General features: G+C 46.8%; 1 protein-coding gene across 1 annotated transcript in view; it reads left to right on the top strand.

Moving 5' to 3' along the window:
* Window positions 1-11,074, top strand: part of FLT3 (fms related receptor tyrosine kinase 3) — a 46,930-nt gene extending 35,856 nt beyond the window's left edge. Inside the window, exons 18-26 of the mRNA XM_074860788.1 lie at window positions 2,422-2,532; window positions 4,558-4,711; window positions 5,056-5,186; window positions 5,572-5,696; window positions 6,055-6,177; window positions 6,821-6,932; window positions 7,015-7,114; window positions 8,367-8,472; window positions 9,456-11,074. Coding sequence (XP_074716889.1) covers window positions 2,422-2,532; window positions 4,558-4,711; window positions 5,056-5,186; window positions 5,572-5,696; window positions 6,055-6,177; window positions 6,821-6,932; window positions 7,015-7,114; window positions 8,367-8,472; window positions 9,456-9,590 — 1,097 coding nt within the window. The 3' untranslated portion in view covers window positions 9,591-11,074. The remainder of the gene's footprint in view (window positions 1-2,421; window positions 2,533-4,557; window positions 4,712-5,055; window positions 5,187-5,571; window positions 5,697-6,054; window positions 6,178-6,820; window positions 6,933-7,014; window positions 7,115-8,366; window positions 8,473-9,455) is intronic.
* Window positions 11,075-16,988: the final 5,914 nt, after the last annotated feature.

Raw genomic sequence — 16,988 nt, forward strand, 5'->3', positions numbered from 1 at the left:
TGCCCAGTCTGAACCTCCCCTGTTGGAGCTTAAAGCCATTCCCTCTTGTTCTGTCACTAATCACCTGTGAGAAGAGACCAGCACCAACCTCTCTGCAATGTCCTTTTAGGTAGTTGTAGAGAGTGATGAGGTCTCCCCTCAGCCTTCTCCTCCTCAAACTAAACAGTCCCAGCTCCTTCAATCTCTCCTCATAGGATTTGTTCTCCAGGCCTTTCACCAGCTTCATTGCCCTCCTCTGCACTCGCTCCAGCACCTTGACATCTCTCTTGTATTGAGGTGCCCAAAACTGGACACAATACTCCAGGTGTGGCCTCACCAGTGCAGAGTACAGGGGGACTATCACCTCCCTACTTCTGCTGGTCACACTATTTCTGATACAAGCCAGGATGCCGTTGGCTTTCTTGGCCACCTGGGCACACTGCTGGCTCATGTTCATCTGCTTGTCAGTTCGAACCCCCAGATCCTTCTCTTCCACACAGCTCTCCAGCCACACCTCCCCAAGCCTGTAGCGATGCATGGGGTTGTTGTGGCCCAAGTGCAGGACCTGGCACTTGGCCTTGTTGAAGCTCATCCCGTTAACGTTGGCCCACTGATCCAAACTATCCATGTCCCTCTGTAGTGCCTCCCTATCTTCATGTAAATCGACATTCCCGCTTAACTTGGTGTCATCTGTGAACTTACTGATGATACACTCTATGTCCTTATCAAGATCATCAATAAAGATGTTGAACAGAAATGGTCCCAACACCGAGCCCTGAGAACACCACTTGTGACCGGCTGCCAGCTGGATTTAGCTCCATTGACCACCACTCCCTGGGACCGTCCATCCAGCCAGTGCTTGACCCAGCAGACCGTACGCTCATCCAGGCCACAGGCAGCCAGTTTTTCTATGAGAATTCTATGGGCAACTGTGTCGAATGCTTTTCAAAAATACAGGTAGACAATATCCACAGCTTCTCCCTCGTCCAATAGTCAGGTCATCTTGTCATAGAAGGAGATCAGGTTTATCAGGCAGGACCTGCCTTTCATAAACCCATGCTGACTAGGCCTGATCCTGTGGTTGTCCATTATATGACTTTTAATGGCACTCGAGATGACCTGCTCCATGACCTTCCCTGGCACCGAGGTCAGACTGACAGGTCTATAGTTTCCTGGATCCTCCTTTCTGCCTCTCTTGTAGATGGGTGTTACATTTGCCACCCTCCAGTCCAATGGGACCTCCCCAGTTAGCCATGACTTCAGGTAAATAGTGGAAAGCGGCTTGGCAAGCACATCTGCCAACTCTTTCAGCCCCCTTGGGTGTAACCCATCCGGTCCCACAGACTTGTGTGCATCCAAGTGGTGTAGCAGGTCTCTGACCACTTCCTCTTTAATTGTGATAACCATATTCATAGTGCAGATTAGCCTGCTGGTCACATTGGTGACTCTGTGGACTTTGGAGTAAGATCACTTATTCTTGTAATGCTGTCTAGCTGTTGCACTCCCTTCACCTCCTGTGTCTGAGTTAGCTTGTTTGCAAAACTTCCAGCACATCTTCCTGTAGTCTTTTCTTCTTGGTGACGCAAAGCAATTTCTTTCCATCACTCCTTATGGGTCAGGCTTCTTAAACCTCTAATCTTCCTTTCTTCTCTGATCTGGCCTCTCTCCAAACTGTCTTGATCCCTCATTAAAGCAGTGTCCAGAAGCAAGCCTCTGTGGCAGCAAGCACAGGAGGGTCCCTTGCTGCCTCATTGGGTCCCAAGTACCACAACTCTCTCCATATGTAACAGGATAAGCTTCACGTCAGCAGCAGCACCAGCACCCTGCTCACCTGTGTGCCCACACAGTCCATTTCTGCCAGCACTGTCATCCAGCTCTTCAACCCCTATTTGCACATGTACATCAGCTTTACACTTCCTTGACCCACTGCTTTGTGGTTGTCTTTATGGAAGTTCAACTTGGTCATTTTGGTTCACGTCTCCAGTTCACGGAGGTCATGAGGAGTGAATACTTGCTCCAAAACAAGCCTAAAGCTATTACTGAAAACAGGGTGGCCTTCTTAGCTGTTGGATTGCATGCCATATGGCTGTTAAGACATTTTTCTCTCTTAGCATTTCTTTCCAACAGGATTGACTGCCATTATTTCTGTGCTTGTGAACACCTTTATACACTGCTGCCATTCCTTGCCAGCCCAAGAATGACAAACATGAATGTTTTGTGACTGCTTTCCCAAGCATTCATATGATCCACACTTACAGGCACATTTATTTTCCAACTTTGGGGAAAACTTTTTATACAGTAAACAATTTTTTAGGATGTTCCCAAATGTACTGTCAGTCCAATTAATTTGAAATGAAGACTTACATGTGACAAAACGTCACAACCATGTACATTTTTATTTCTTTGCTGGAGATTTCTGAACCTGTGTCATTACTTTTACAGAAAAACCTGATGCTTCAGAAAAAGATGCTCTAATGTCTGAGCTGAAAATGATGACTCACATTGGAAGCCATGAAAATATCGTGAACCTACTAGGAGCTTGTACTATGTCAGGTAACTTGTGTAAAGGTACCAGTTAAAACCTTCAGACTAATGAGGACTCCTGAACAGAAAAGAAGTATCAAAACTGATCACTGAAATCAGTATTAAAAACATCCAAGCCATAATTAATCACTTATCACTAGTGCTGCTGTTGCCCTCTTCATCCCTGAATCCTGTCTTAGCCCAAACAATTTTGCTGTTCTGTGCTGACCCAAAATAAGATGAAGATGAACTGAAAGCAAAGTTAAGGCCATGCATGTGTACAGAAATGGGTCCTTTCTAATTGTACTTGATGAAGTGATACAACAGCACTTTTGTGGAAGGGGTTTTCCTGTTACAGTGGTGATGGCATGGATATGGGCCAGTTTATTAAGTGAAAAGGAGAAACTTATCTGGTGTAAGGTATTTTTGTATCCACATGATTATATTCATATAAGAAATTATATTTTTTTTCTTAAATCACGTGGCTCACCACGAAAGTTGTAGAAAGTGAAGTTGTAGAAAGGAAGGGGAAAATGTCTAAAAGCTAGTCAGGAAAGGAAAGAAACTGAAAAAGAGCAGGAGTGGGAGGGACACCCAAAGAAAGAGTAGGAGAGAAGTGAATAATGAAAAGAGAGAAAACATTTAAAATGACTGAATGTAAAAATAAACTGAAGATGGAAAGAACTAAGCAAAGATGGGCTAAGATGAAAGTGGCAAGATATTATCTCTTATTAATTATTGTGTGACTCATGTTGTCATCAATTGTCATTGAGGCAACATACATGGATATTCTTGTCCCAAGAACTCTTTCTCTGGCCAGTCCAGCAGTGAACAGGAGCGGGTGAGGAGAGGCTGAAGAACAGATCACCTTGGGGGAAGGGCAGGGTTTTATCCAGTGTTTGTCCATATCATGAATTATAACATCTGCCCCTGAAAAACTTGACAGATTTTCTGCCACGAATATTTATTAAGTCAGAAAAACCAAAAAGAACTCTTGTTTCCCCAGTTTGCATCAACAGCAATAATGTCGTGAAAAGATATTTGAGGCATAAGAGGAAAGCAATAGATTGTTGTTGGTGGCTTTAGCTGATTTGAAACTATACAGGCTGCCACTGCCTTCTGGAAAATTCAGCAAGATGTGATGGTGTAGGCAGAAGAGCTGCAGGGAAGACCTGCTTAGTCTGGCCAGGTAGGGCAGAGACAATTCCAGCTTTACCCAAGTCCCGTGTTCAGAAGCATTTACATGGTTCTCAACACTTTCACATCCATCCTCTGAGAGACTTTACAGGCTTTTCACAGTGTGCCCTACCTTGCTTGACAGGGGCCGCCTGGCAGAAACATCCACAAATTCGTATTCAGTCTTTCTGAGGTAGAAGGGGTGATTCCTTTGGTGTAAGTCTTTGCAGACTCTGAGCTCTTCCTGGGCCATTCACTCTGCTCTTGGTGGCTTGTCACGGCTTTCCTCCAAGCCTGCCTCGTTGAGAATCGGAGGTATTTTTGAGAAAGTGGCCTGACCAGTGCTCCACTCAAACACATCCCCTTGTGAGGTCTTCCCCTCCTAGAGATCGTCTCAGCAAACACACTTAGTGGCCTTCATGAGAACAGAAGGATACTTCTAGAGCATGAAGGGAATGCAGATAGTGAAAGGGCATAGGTCAAATGATACCAATTTGCACCATCAAGATAGTTAGCAGGGGTCATCTTTTGCTTGAACCAAGTATGGTTTAGACAATATGTTGCACCTTTACCAGCTGTGCTGTCCTCCACAGCACCATTGGTATGGGGAAGGATCTTTGTGCCTTCATAGTCATTTGCAATCCACCGTGGGACATGCACCACTGGGAAGAATCAGCTACACTTTCCAAAGCGTCAGTACAGTCAGTAATTAGTCAGTAAACATTACCTGGCCATCAGTACTGGTTTTTTACCTGGGAAGGGAAGATGCTTGGAACAGTTCATACAGATTTGTCCTGGGAGAAGATGAGGCATCATTAGGGCTTTAATGGGGAGAGTGCTGTAGATAGCAGGAGGCATTTACATTTCCAACTATTTCAGGACCAATCTACTTGATATTTGAATACTGTTGCTATGGTGACCTTCTGAACTACTTAAGAAGCAAGAGAGAAAAGTTTCACTGGACACTGACAGATATTTTTAAACAGCATAACTTCAGCTTTTACCACAATGTCCATTTGGTCCAAAATTCCAGGTAAAGCATTCAACAACAGTTTAACACTTTATAAAGCCACTGTCTCTTTTTAACCTGCATTCTCAGCTGAAAACATTGGATTCTTGAGAATGTGCCCTCATGTACTTTAATAAATAATGCCTTGGGAGGAACTGAGATTTGATTCTCCTTATGATGCTCTTCTCACTGGACTGCAAAAGACAAGCAACCCCTTGTTTCTCTTTCCAGTGTTGAGAAGACTCGTGTCTGTGCCCCAATTTTTAACAGCAATAACTGATCATGCTTCTTCACTGCAAAACAGTTTATGTGTAGAAGATTATGTGATGCAATGTGTGTAACCTTTGAAAATGTGTCATGCACTCCAGGAAGGGAGCTAACCTGAAGTATGTTGTGAATATGACTCTATGTAGAGAGGATGAATTTGAAATCACACAAAGAAGTCAAAACATAAATGTGACATCTGGATCGAGTGGGATTGTGCTGTATTCTGAGGAAGGTAAGAGATTAATTCCTTTTATCTATAGTAATTCTGTTATTATTGCATTTATTACATTATTGATCTAACTAGACTAGCTTCAGTAACACAGGAGGCCCCTTTCTATCATATGTCTCTCTTCCCTCCTGGCAGGAATTTTGCTGGAGAAGCATTCATCAACACTTAAGACCTGAGGCTTATGTTTCTGGTCATGCTATACATAGTGTTTGAGTATGAAAAATACACTTTCCTTTATTTTGTGTCTGAGCAAAGGATGCAAAATATAGATGCTCTTTGTGATGTTGTTCTTGGTAGAAGCATGTGAAAGTCCTTTCAACAGTGAGTGAAATTAATCAGAAAGTGAGGAAGCCCATGGAAAACTCATACTTTCGGTTATTTTTTACAGATGAAATTAAGCATGCAAGCAGACAGGTGGATGAAGAAGAGGATTTTAATGTGCTCACTTTTGAAGACCTTCTTTGCTTCTCTTATCAAGTTGCCAAAGGAATGGAGTTTCTTGAGTCCAAATCGGTATGGTGAAGGGTAGCAAATTGTTTAGATTGAAAAGACAGTAAAAATAGATCAGAATATAAAAGGCAGACTGAAGAACAGAGCCACTCAGTGGCCGGCTTGAACTATATCTCCTTCCCTGGCTTTACAGTAAAGACTGGATTGCAGTTTTAGGCATGACCCTGAGTGGCTGCACTGCCCACTTCTGCCTGCTCTGGCCCTGTCCCCTTGCCACAAGCAACGGGGGACTGTCCAGCTTGCTCATTCTCCAAACTGTTTAAGTGGAAGGAGGCACTGATTCAGAGAGCTCTGAGACAAGGGAATTATCTTCTTCTGATACCAAATGCCACAGAGCATTAACTCTTCTTTTCCTTCTAAGTGCATTCACAGAGACCTCGCTGCCCGGAATATACTAGTGACCCATGGAAAAGTGGTAAAAATATGTGACTTCGGCCTTGCCAGAGACATAGTGAACGACTCCAACTACATTGTCAGGGGCAATGTAAGTTCCTGAGTGCTCTCTGGTTTTTATACCATTGTAAGAATGATAAGGAACCAAGAAAGTGAAGCTTTTAATTTTCAAATTCCTTGTTAGCTTTATAGATATCTGTACAGACAGTGCAGAGATCTCACTTTTTCCTGCCCTTGGAAAATGCAAATTCTTAGCTTATAATTAACCTAATCAAGCTAGTACTGTAAATGAGATGGTACCCGTGTCCTTTCTAAAGCACACTGAAATCCACTGATGGAAGTGCTGGGAATTGTTTATTGCTATGGACAATAATAGTACAAGGACAATAGCATATGTCTGGGGGTACACCAGATCCTCTGGCTATATGAAGAAGTACAGTGTGGACATCTCCATCTGAGCTACTCACCCTGGAAGTCAAAGTGGGGAAGAAGGCTCCTCCAGGGCTGAGCTCATCCCTTCCTTAAATAGTAATCTAAAATGGATGAGCTTAATTGGCTCCCCTGGAAGTGCCTATTTCTCTCTGTAAGTGAAATTTAAAGGGGCTACTAAGAGAAGCTCAGCTTTTCACATAAGAAACATGAATTGATCCTACTCAATCAGTGAGAACTACAGTGAGTCATCTAGAAAGGCTGTGTCACAGCATGACCTGGCTCCTTTCCTTCTCTCTGTGCAGGCTCGTTTACCAGTTAAATGGATGGCTCCTGAGAGCTTATTCGAGAGGACATACACAATGAAGAGTGATGTCTGGTCTTACGGAATATTACTATGGGAAATATTCTCTTTGGGTATGTTCTGTACACAATAAAAGATCAGTGCTTGATTTTGGCAGCTTCTGAATTAACGTGTATTCTCCAATATTTTCCACAGGTGTAAATCCCTACCCTGGTATTCAGGTTGATACAAACTTCTACAAATTAATACAAAGTGGATTTAAAATGGACCGACCGTATTATGCTACAAAAGATGTGTAAGTGTATTTCCTCAGTGATGCACAGCATGGGAGTTTATATTTACTAGGTCACTCTTTGTATCACCTTTTATTTATTGTACACTGTACCTTGCTCAAAAAAAGCTGCAAAAGGTGAGATCTTCCTCTAACTCTGAAAAAGACTGCTTGATCCTGCAGGCTTTGTCCTAAAGTAGAAGTGATCAGCAACAAAACGTTCTGTGATTGAAAGGACTAATGTATTATTTTTATTTAATTATGCCTTCCTTTCCCAGGGAACCTCTTGTTCTCAGATCACAGACTTCTTTTTCTTTTCTTTTTCTTTTTGCAAAAGCTATGTTATACCATATTTATTTTGGATATTAATTAAATCTTTGGTGATTTTTTCTAAACTTTTTTTTTTTTTTTTAATCAAGCTTTAGTGTGTATGATACATTTCCAAGAGGCTAGGGTTCCTCTTAGACAAAAACCCTGCTAAGGAAGAGTTGGCGAGAGCTATTCCTGTGCTCTCAGCACCTGATTTCAGTCTGTGCCTCTGTGCCTGGGTGGACTCTGCCTAGAAGTGGACCCCAGGGGACAAGACAAGAGAACGTGATGGGAAGCTACAAGACCTGGAGCATGGAGGAAAGGGAAAGACTTTGGGTTGTCTGAACTCTTCTGACAGACATTTCATAGGCGGTCTAGGGACTCAGTGCCTTGCTATGATACTGTACTGTTCTCATCCTCTCCATGTAAAGACTGTAATGGTATTAAAAGTACAGGTGCATCTGACAGATTGACCTATGAAATATTGCTGTGGGGCTTATAAATATCAGGGAACCTATTGACCTAGTAAGTTTGCAAGGGACTTCAGCAAATAGGTACTGCACTGGTCCCTGATGAAACTGCAAAATCTCTAAGATGGTGTTTAAACTTCAGAAAGATTTTGTGATGTCAAATTACATAAAAAGACTTGTGAAAAGTGTCCTCAAGACTATGGAGTCCACAAGGAGCATGTTCAGCCTCAAAGATGAACAGGAATTGTCTTTCTACCATTTTCTGTGTGAAAACTGGAAAACAAGGTTAGCATGCCAGTATGTGCCAGCCAGTGTGAAATCCTGGCCCCAGTCCTATGAGGAGCGTTTTACTAAGGCCTCTGGTAAAGCCATGTTCTTCATTTCACCCTTTGTCCTTGTCTTTCTGTATCTTTTCCTCTGATGCAACACTAAATCTGGCCTCTTTCTGAGAGTCCAACAGCTAACATGTTTTCTGTATCATCTCTTTGCTCTTGCAGCTACTGTTTGATGCAGTCCTGTTGGGCCCTTGACTCCAGAAAAAGACCCTCTTTTTCTTGGCTGGTTTCTTCTCTTGCCTGTCAGCTGGCTGAGGCAGAAGGAGCAGTAAGTAAACACAGCAAGAAGAAAAATGATTCTTCTGTGTGTGTGTGTGTGTGTGTGTGTAGCCCCGTAGATCACAATGGGCTGAGTAGTCTTCTGCTTTCTATTCAATTGCACCACTGTGTTATGGATACATCGCCCATGTATCTATGTAAGAGTTTGGGGAATTTTTTTCTGCCATCAGAAGGAATCCTGACTTCCCTGATGAGGATTTCTTTCCTCCCACTGCCTGCACTGGGACTCTGGAAGGCTGAAGTCTCTCAGCCTGTGCTATGGGAATGTGCTTCCCTTGGGCAGGAGCCAGTGCAATTGGTTTTGGTGATGCTGATAGCTGCCATGGGAGGCGAGCTGAGCCTGGGACACCTGCCAGGGATCTCATGAAGGGCCACCATAGGTATGTGCTGCCATATCCTCCTGGACAGAGAGCCATATGTCATTCTGAAATGTCAAAATAATAAACAGGATCCAAGGAAGGCATATTCCATCCTTACCAGACTGTGATCTCTTCCTCGGGGAGGAAAAGCAACTCCTTTCTAAACTACTACCTGGGAATCCACTCTGGACTAGACACATTATTTCCCAGTCCAGAGTCCTTGCAATCCTTTTGTGATGTGGGGAGCTGTGAATGACTCTTGCCTTTGCAACCCTGAGGCTCCGCAGGCTGTTAGCCTGACAGAAGCTGCCAAACATAGAGGCAAACTAATGAGCAACTTTAAAGCATTGTACCTAGAAAAAAAAATCCTCCTTTGCAGTCCAGTGCTCTTCCTCAACACGGCTCTTTTTGGCTGGATAAGGTCCATCTCACTTAGTCGTCTGGACTCCCTCTGGAGTCAGTGGGAAGTAAACAGACAGATGGGAGTGTGATTCTCCCTCAAGAGGAGGCGGGCTGTTCCTTACAAGTGCCTGCTTCACAGGGAGAAAAGCAGTTTTCCAAGTGCAGTAAGTAATAACAGAAGATATCTTTTATTTTCTCTTCCCAATTCTAGGTTTACCAGAATATGAAGAAAAATGTTTCTACACACAATTCCAGCATCAAAACTAAACCACGTGTAAGCAGGGATGAGGAATCTCTGCTATCCCTGACTGTGCTCCAGCATGAAGACACTCAGGTTGAAAAATAATCTGGGTTATGGATTTTATGTCAGTATTTTCATGAACTCCATGTACCGTAATTTTTTTATATCACCACTAAGAAAAGAAAATGTTACCTACTGCTGCTCTATTCACATTTCTTATGGGCCAGTCCATATTTATGTTACTTTGAGGAGAAGACACAATTCATTTCTTTGAATTCAGCAAACACGTCTATCACAAGACAGAAGCAATGGTCTTTTTGCTCTCTGTCTGCAACTGGATATCTCTTTCCCTGATTTTATGTAAATAGTGTCTAATCAATGCATTGAATTCAGACTGTTCTTGCCATATTGCAGGGAAACACAAGAAAATCCATGGGTTTTTAGTCAATGTTGACAAGCACGGAGTATGCATCTAAAGAGAATGGGTGTGATTTCCAGAAGCGCTACTCACATCTTCATCTCCAGACGTCAGTGAGTGTTGGAAAAAAAGGCCATTAGAGTAGCCATCTTTAGATACCCAAATTTTAAAATATCAGCCTTGTTTTACAAGGAACTATACATTTGAGTGTGTATAACTTTCTTATCCTGAACATCTCAATTGCTGTGAAGTTCCCATCAGGTGTCCAGTTCAGGTGAGTTCATTTCATCAAGCTTTAGGTACACAGGTGGTTTCTAGTCATCCAGGCTACATTCTGCATCTGCAGATGAGAGCCAGGCACTTACGGGGAGTGATTCCTTTCTACCTAAAATAAGCATCTAAAACAAGAAGGACGAGTGATATTTGGAGATGACCTTCTGCCTTAAATATTTGGAGATGACTTTCTGCCTTCATGGTTTAGAAGATCCAGGTGGCAGTCTCCAACTGGAAGTCTCACTTCAACTGAGTTATAGCTAATTCCATTATTTGGGCTGTGTGTGTTTTAGTATCAAATAAAAATGTTTAATTTAAAATAAATTATCTTCTGTAGCAATTTAGGAGTGTAATATCATCACTCCCAATTCCCAGAAGTCAGCCTGGTTGTATGAACCCTGCTGCAATAAAATGAGAGTATGTCTCTCTAACTTTCTCCCAGACTCTCAGTACAATAACCAGAGGCTTGATGGGTTTTTAACACTGATAAAAAGACACATTATTTTCATGATGAGGTTTGGGGGTTTGTAAATGAAGCTTTCATAATGACTAACAGGATAGAGTTGTCTACATCACAGTGAGTCAAGTTGAGTATATACTGGTTAAGCATTTTCTTCTGTTTTACATTGTACAAGATGCAAACATGATGCTGTTGGGATTTCCAGTGGCAAGTGTTATAAATTAATAACTGTTTTGGTAGAATATGCTATCACATAAATCAAGCTGCTCTTTACTAACATCGTCTGAAAATAATTAATGTTGTAATACAGTGATTACGATTTGTATATTTTTATTAACACTGTTGAATTATCAAGGAATCGTTTATTTTTTAATCAGCTGTAAGCCGCTGAAGAATAAATTGGAAATATAAAGATCGAAATAAAACTTTAAGATCACATTTTCTGGAAAATATATATGACTTTTAACATACTCATAACACAATTTCAAAGTGTTCAGCAATGAGATGTCACTGTTCAGCACCGTTAACACACAGCCTGCACCAGCTGGAAAGTGAGAGTTGAGTGTCTTGTGCAGAGAAGGGTTTTCTGCCTTCAGACCTAGAGGAGCTTAACGCTGAACTGGTTGCATCCAAGCCTAGCTGGCCCTGGAAGCTAAGCAGATGTGAACTTGGCTCATAGAGGAGCAGATGGGTATCCCATGTGCTTTAAAACATGCCAGGGAGTTGTGCCAATGTTTTTCCACAAGATTAAAAAAAAGAGTGGACAGAGGTCTTCTGGCCCCATCATCACTACTGAGCTGAGACTCAGGAATATAAAGGCAAATAGAGAAGCTTGGAACTAACAAAAACTTCTCATGATGCACATGTGAAAAGCAGCTCAGGCAATATGGCACTCGATGAGGAAGTACAATCAGGAGAAAGACCCTCCTGTAAGGGCTGGACATGTGGAGGAGGGTTGTGCATCTGCTTCTCCACACAGCAGAGAGGGATGGAACAAAGCTCCAGGAGGTATTCAGTGAAGAACAATATCTTCTAGGAGCACATTTCCTTTCCAGGATGCTTCCAGCACAACTTAGCAAAGTGCTGGTCCATTCCTGAGCTTTGTGTAGAGCCACAGCCAGTGCTGTTTAAGGAGCAGTTTCATGATTCTTGAAGGAAAATGCCCACATTTCTCTTGTTAGACTCCAGACCCCTAACCTGTTCCTCCAGGTGCAGGTTCTCTGGAGAAAGTCCTAAATTCTCCCTGTAGTGGAGAGAGTTAAGCTTGTGTGAAGACCTCCAGCAGAGATGCCGTTAGTCTAAGCTAGATGTAGGCAGAGAGTGACAAAGATTCAGTAATCATTAAGCAGGGAAGAAGAGGAACAGAAGGGTTTGAGGTCACTTAAAAGCATTGAATGGCAAAGGACACTGCGCTCTCCTTGTTAGCAATAACAGAAAGAAAGAACAAGAACGAAATATTTGACGACCCAAACTCTAAGACAAGGAATCAGCCCTGATTTTGTTTCCGTTTTCCCCGGCAAAGCACAGGGGCGGGTCGCACAGCCCGGAGCCGGGGGCTGGCCCCGCCGGGCGCCGCCAGCCCCGTCCCGCGGCCGCAGCCGGCACTAGGGGGAGCTCCGCCACCGCGGAGCCGCCCGCCGGAGCGGGCCGCGGAACGGTGACGGGGACCCGCGCTGGTGCTGAGCAGAAGGGCCTGGGCCAGCCGAGGCGTCTGGCCCGGAGCTACAGGAGCCCCGAGGGAGCAGGGCTGGGGGAGGTGGTGCCGGACAAAGGGAATCCACAGCCAAAACCTCGTAGCACTGAGGGGCTGAGCCAGGTGCCAGTGCGAAACAGCTCCCTCCCTCAGTGTGTCTCCCAAACACTCGTGCCTGCCTGTCACAGGCAGCAGACACTAAAAAAACAGGAGGCCGTTCTCCATCCGGCTCAAGAGAAACTGTATGTGCTTCTCCAACGCAAGTGTCACCATCAGGTTTGGGACAATTGGGATGGGCTGAGGTCCCTCTGGAACACTTGGGGCTAATCCTGTGTTGAACCAGAAGAGGAGAGCAGAAGTGTCATGCAGGCTAGCCTGCTTTCAGTCCACATCTTCATAGAGACGTGTGGAAGGTGATGGAGAAATCCAAGGTCATATTTGCTACAGAGCCATTTGCACATATGTCATTTTTAAGAGCACACATTTCCACTGGGAAATGTTTTGGGGGTACAGAAATCAAAGCAAGCTGAAGATACGGGCATTTGCCATGCAGCTGGACACACCATACCTCAGGTCCCTTCTCCCAGACACTGAACTGGATCAAGCACCCAGTAGCACAGGGCTCTTCTTTCCAGCTAAATGCACTGCTGTGCTAGTGAGCCTCCTTTGAGTCTCCTTCCCTCCCCCATCAATGACTAATTAATTAGGCCATGCAAAGTAAACCAGCTTTAAAAAAAGGCACAAAAAGACCCACCCAGACCCGTGGTTGAGGAGACCACAAATAATTTCAGAAAGAGGTGGGACATGAACCCAGTTCCTTCTCACCCTTGGTGAGCATCCCAATGCTGTGGTGTGGTGGGGAGGGAGTCCCTTCCAGCCAGGCTGTCTGAGACCTGGGCTAGATTCATGCTTCCTGACTTGCTTCCCAGGGACGAGATAAACAGGGGAGCTGTTAGGGTCAGGGTCCTGCCTTACAGGTCACTGCCACATTGAAATTTGGGGCTTTAAGACTGTGCTGGAAAACTGATAGAGCGACACTCCTAGCAGAAGTGTAGGTGCCTTGGGGTACACTCTGGATCAGATCTCAACTGAGAAGGAATTTTGAAGACCTGTCTTCTGGAGAGAGGTGGAAAAGCAGTGGTGCTCCTGTGGCCACCGCCACAGAGGCACATGAAGACTGGGGTGGGAGTCAACTTGTTTAGATACTGCTTAGTTGGGATGAATATCCATGGGAGATCCTGACAGTGACCCACTCCTCCTTCCACGTGATACCTACATCTACTCGTGATCCTTTGCATCGCAGCTACACTTTGGCACTTAGCTGTGGCTGCCCATATGTGCCCAGAGGTGTTTCTTCCCAGCTGCACTGGGGTTCCGCTCCCTCCATGTCCTATGCCATGGGGACATTACTGTCTTTCAGCTGAAGAAAGCCCAGAAGTTACTTCCAAGGACAGCCCTCCAGTCCTACCAGTGCCATGACATCCCCATGCTCAGAAGTGGGTTGGAGGCTTCAGGTCCTAAAAAGAAGGAGGTGCCTAGCTTTAGTTTCCACCATCTTTCTCTTGGAGAAGTGACTACCTACCTGATGTGGACTGGGATCTCCTTTGGAAAAGTCTCCATTGCCTGGGGGTGTCCTGGGTGCAGAGGGGCTGTGGAGCTAAAAAAAACGAAGCAAAGCCGGGGCTGGTCCCCAGGAGCTGAGCCGCGAAGTGAGCGGCCAGAGGATGGCAGTGTGGGCCACAGCTGGAAGCCTGGCCCTGAGATCTGGGCCTGGCCCTACTTTTCACTCCTTTTGAGGCCTCTTTTCAGACCAGAAAAAAATATCATGAGCCTCCTCTTCCCTCCCAGGAAGTAGAAGAAGACAGCTGGGAGCAAATGGGAGGCTGTGGAGAGCAGTCAGGCACCAGTTTCTCCTTGGAGCCAAAAGGACTGAGGTTTTGTTTGTTTTGGAGGGAACAGGTTTGTCCATGGAGGAGGACGAGTCTTGTCTTGCCTTCTTATGGCCCCAGAATGAAGAAAGGTCCCATGTGGGAGCCTTGGCCTGTTCCCTGCCAGGCCAAGGAAGTGCTTGGCACCTGCCTGCCTTTGACCTCCACATCACCTAGCATGAAATATTATCCACAAAACACTGATGGCCCTGAAGGGATGTGTACAGTTATGGCCTTTGAAACCTTTGGCCTTGCAAACACAAACCATCTATGCAGGCCAGAGTCACCCTGTGCCTCTGCTGACTGAACAGGTTTGCTGGATTGGCCCTGCCGTGAAACACAGACTGAGGGACACAGTGGTATGGGGCAACCACCCTGTAGCCTCTTGCCGTGGAAGGCCCTGGAGGGGGGAATGAATCGGCAGGACTTGCACTGCTGAGACGTGTGGGAGGACACGGACACGGGGTGTGCATCACCCCCCCACCAAGCCAAGGTGATTTCAAAGCTGGGAGATGTAGGAAATGAATCAGCAAGGAAGGCAATGAGGACATCAGCCTTTATATTGCCCCTGGGGCGTGGGGAAATAGCCCAGGGACTCGCTGGTGGCAAACGTGTGCAAACCATTTTGTAGCTGGCGTGGGGGTCAACACGAGTGTTAGTGGCACCGTCCTGCCAGCTGGGCTGGTGCTCGTGGTTTCCCCAAGAGTGGTGTGGCTCTGGGCGAGGGCTGGGGGGCTGGGGGACACCCTTGCCTTGAGCTCCCCAGCCTGGTCCGGCTGTGCCTCGCTGACAAGCCAAAAGCCTGTGGCTGGGGAGAACCACACTCCCACCACGTCCCCCTTGCCGGGCACTGCCGGGGTCGGGCTGTGGCTGGGAAAGATAATAGCGGCCCTGCGTGCTCTGAGGAGCGTCCATACTGGGGCGGGAGGGGTGTCCTCGGGGCGCGGGGGGCGATAACAGCCGAGCCCTGGGCTCCCTCCCCGGGAGCGGGCCCGCTGCCGCCCCCGAAGGCTCTCGCCAGGGCTGCGCCGTCGGGGCCGCACCGCGGGTGCGCGCTGCCGGGTGACTCGCGACTCCCGTGACCAGATCAGGCCCAGCCTTCCCAGGCGGGACATGCCAGCAGGGTCCTGGCACAACCGCTCTGCAGGCGGTCGGGGTGAGCACCGCGGCCCGGGGCGCGTTGCTGCAGCTTTCCTTCCCCTTGCCATTAAAAAAAGATGATTTCTTTTTCAAAAAATAAAAATAAACAAATCCAGACAAGGCTGGATTTCACCGGCCAGTAGAGGTGTCCCGGGGGAGCTCCGGTCGTGGTGCAGCAGCCACTTCCAAGGGAGAAAAACAACGCTCAGCCCGTGTGAACAGGGTCAGGGAGCGCGACAGGGGTCAGCCTTTGGTGCCCCCCTCCCAGGACACCCCGAGCGTCTCTCCGGGAGGGCCTGGCCACTGGACCCGAGCGGCTGGGGACACCCTCACCGGCCCGTGGCTGCACGGAGCCGCTGGGGCATAATTTGGGTTTTTTCCCCCCACTTCTCTCCTTACGCCCCTGTTTCCCGGAGGGGAGCCGGGGCGATCCGAGCTGAGGACCGACAGCACCTGTGCGAAGAGTCAGGGCTGGCGGGGACCGGGGCGGGGCGGCGGAGCCGGGGGTCGCGGGGCGGCCGAGCCCCAGCCTGCTACAGGGTGCCACCCCCCTCCCCCGTCTCTGCTTCCTTCCCAGCAACGTGAATCCTCTCGGGAGCGAGCGTTTAGCATCTAACTCGCTCCTAGAGGCATGTGCTTAAACAAGCCGAGTATCAACCCCACGATAAAAGTATTGGGTTATTCTGCAACGTAATCTACATCAAAGCCTCGGGGGCTGCCGGTTTGAAAAGATCCAAGATGTTTTCTGAGTCCTTATCATGTCTGTGCTTAGGGGGAGTCATAAATTCCACAGGTCGGACTAACTAACACACGATTCCTCCTTCCCTTCTCTCTCCTCGGCCACCAAAGGGCTCTTAGGCAGGCTTTTTTTTCTTTTTTTTTTTCCTTTTTTTTTAACCTTGCAAACAAAGCTCCCTGTTCCGTGTCGTTAAGGTGGGGGAGAGGCAACAATCCCCCCCACTTCACCCCGACCTTCTCCTAAGTGACAGAAAAATAAACCCTTTAAACCCGAAAACGATTAGAAACATAGAAGGTGAATCTGCATCTCTGCAAGGCTCCCGGCAGGCGGGAGCAGTCGGTGCAGGAGGGATGGTGGGGGCTGCACGGCACTGCCCCGGGGCTTACGGGGAGGTCTCTGGCCCGGGACGGGGGTCCCCGGGCTATGCTGCCCGCCCCGTTACCCCGCAGTCCCCCCCAGCCCCGGGGCCCGAGGCGACCATGAGCTCCGGCTCCAAAGCGAGGTGTCCGCTCCGCACCCGGGCACCGGCCGCCGCCTCCTCGGGGGCCGAGGGCCCGCAGCGGGCAGCGCGGGCAGTGAGCCGGGGACAGCGGGACCCTGTCCCCGGCGTTTCTCACGCAATCATGCCGCTGACCCCTGGGCAGGTAGATCCCCTCGGAAATAATTATTTCAGGTCAAGAAGTAAGGCTGGGGCTGAAGGAGGAAGGCGGGGGAGCACGGCGTCTGCCGCAGCCCTGGGTGAAACGGTGAAAATACAGAAAATCAGCATGGAGGGGGGAAAATATATATATAAAAATATAAAATATATATTTATAAAAATATAAATATATTTATATATATATTTCCTGCAAA

This window comes from Strix uralensis, chromosome 2 (assembly GCF_047716275.1).
Source record: "Strix uralensis isolate ZFMK-TIS-50842 chromosome 2, bStrUra1, whole genome shotgun sequence".
Taxonomy (NCBI): Eukaryota; Metazoa; Chordata; class Aves; order Strigiformes; family Strigidae; genus Strix; species Strix uralensis.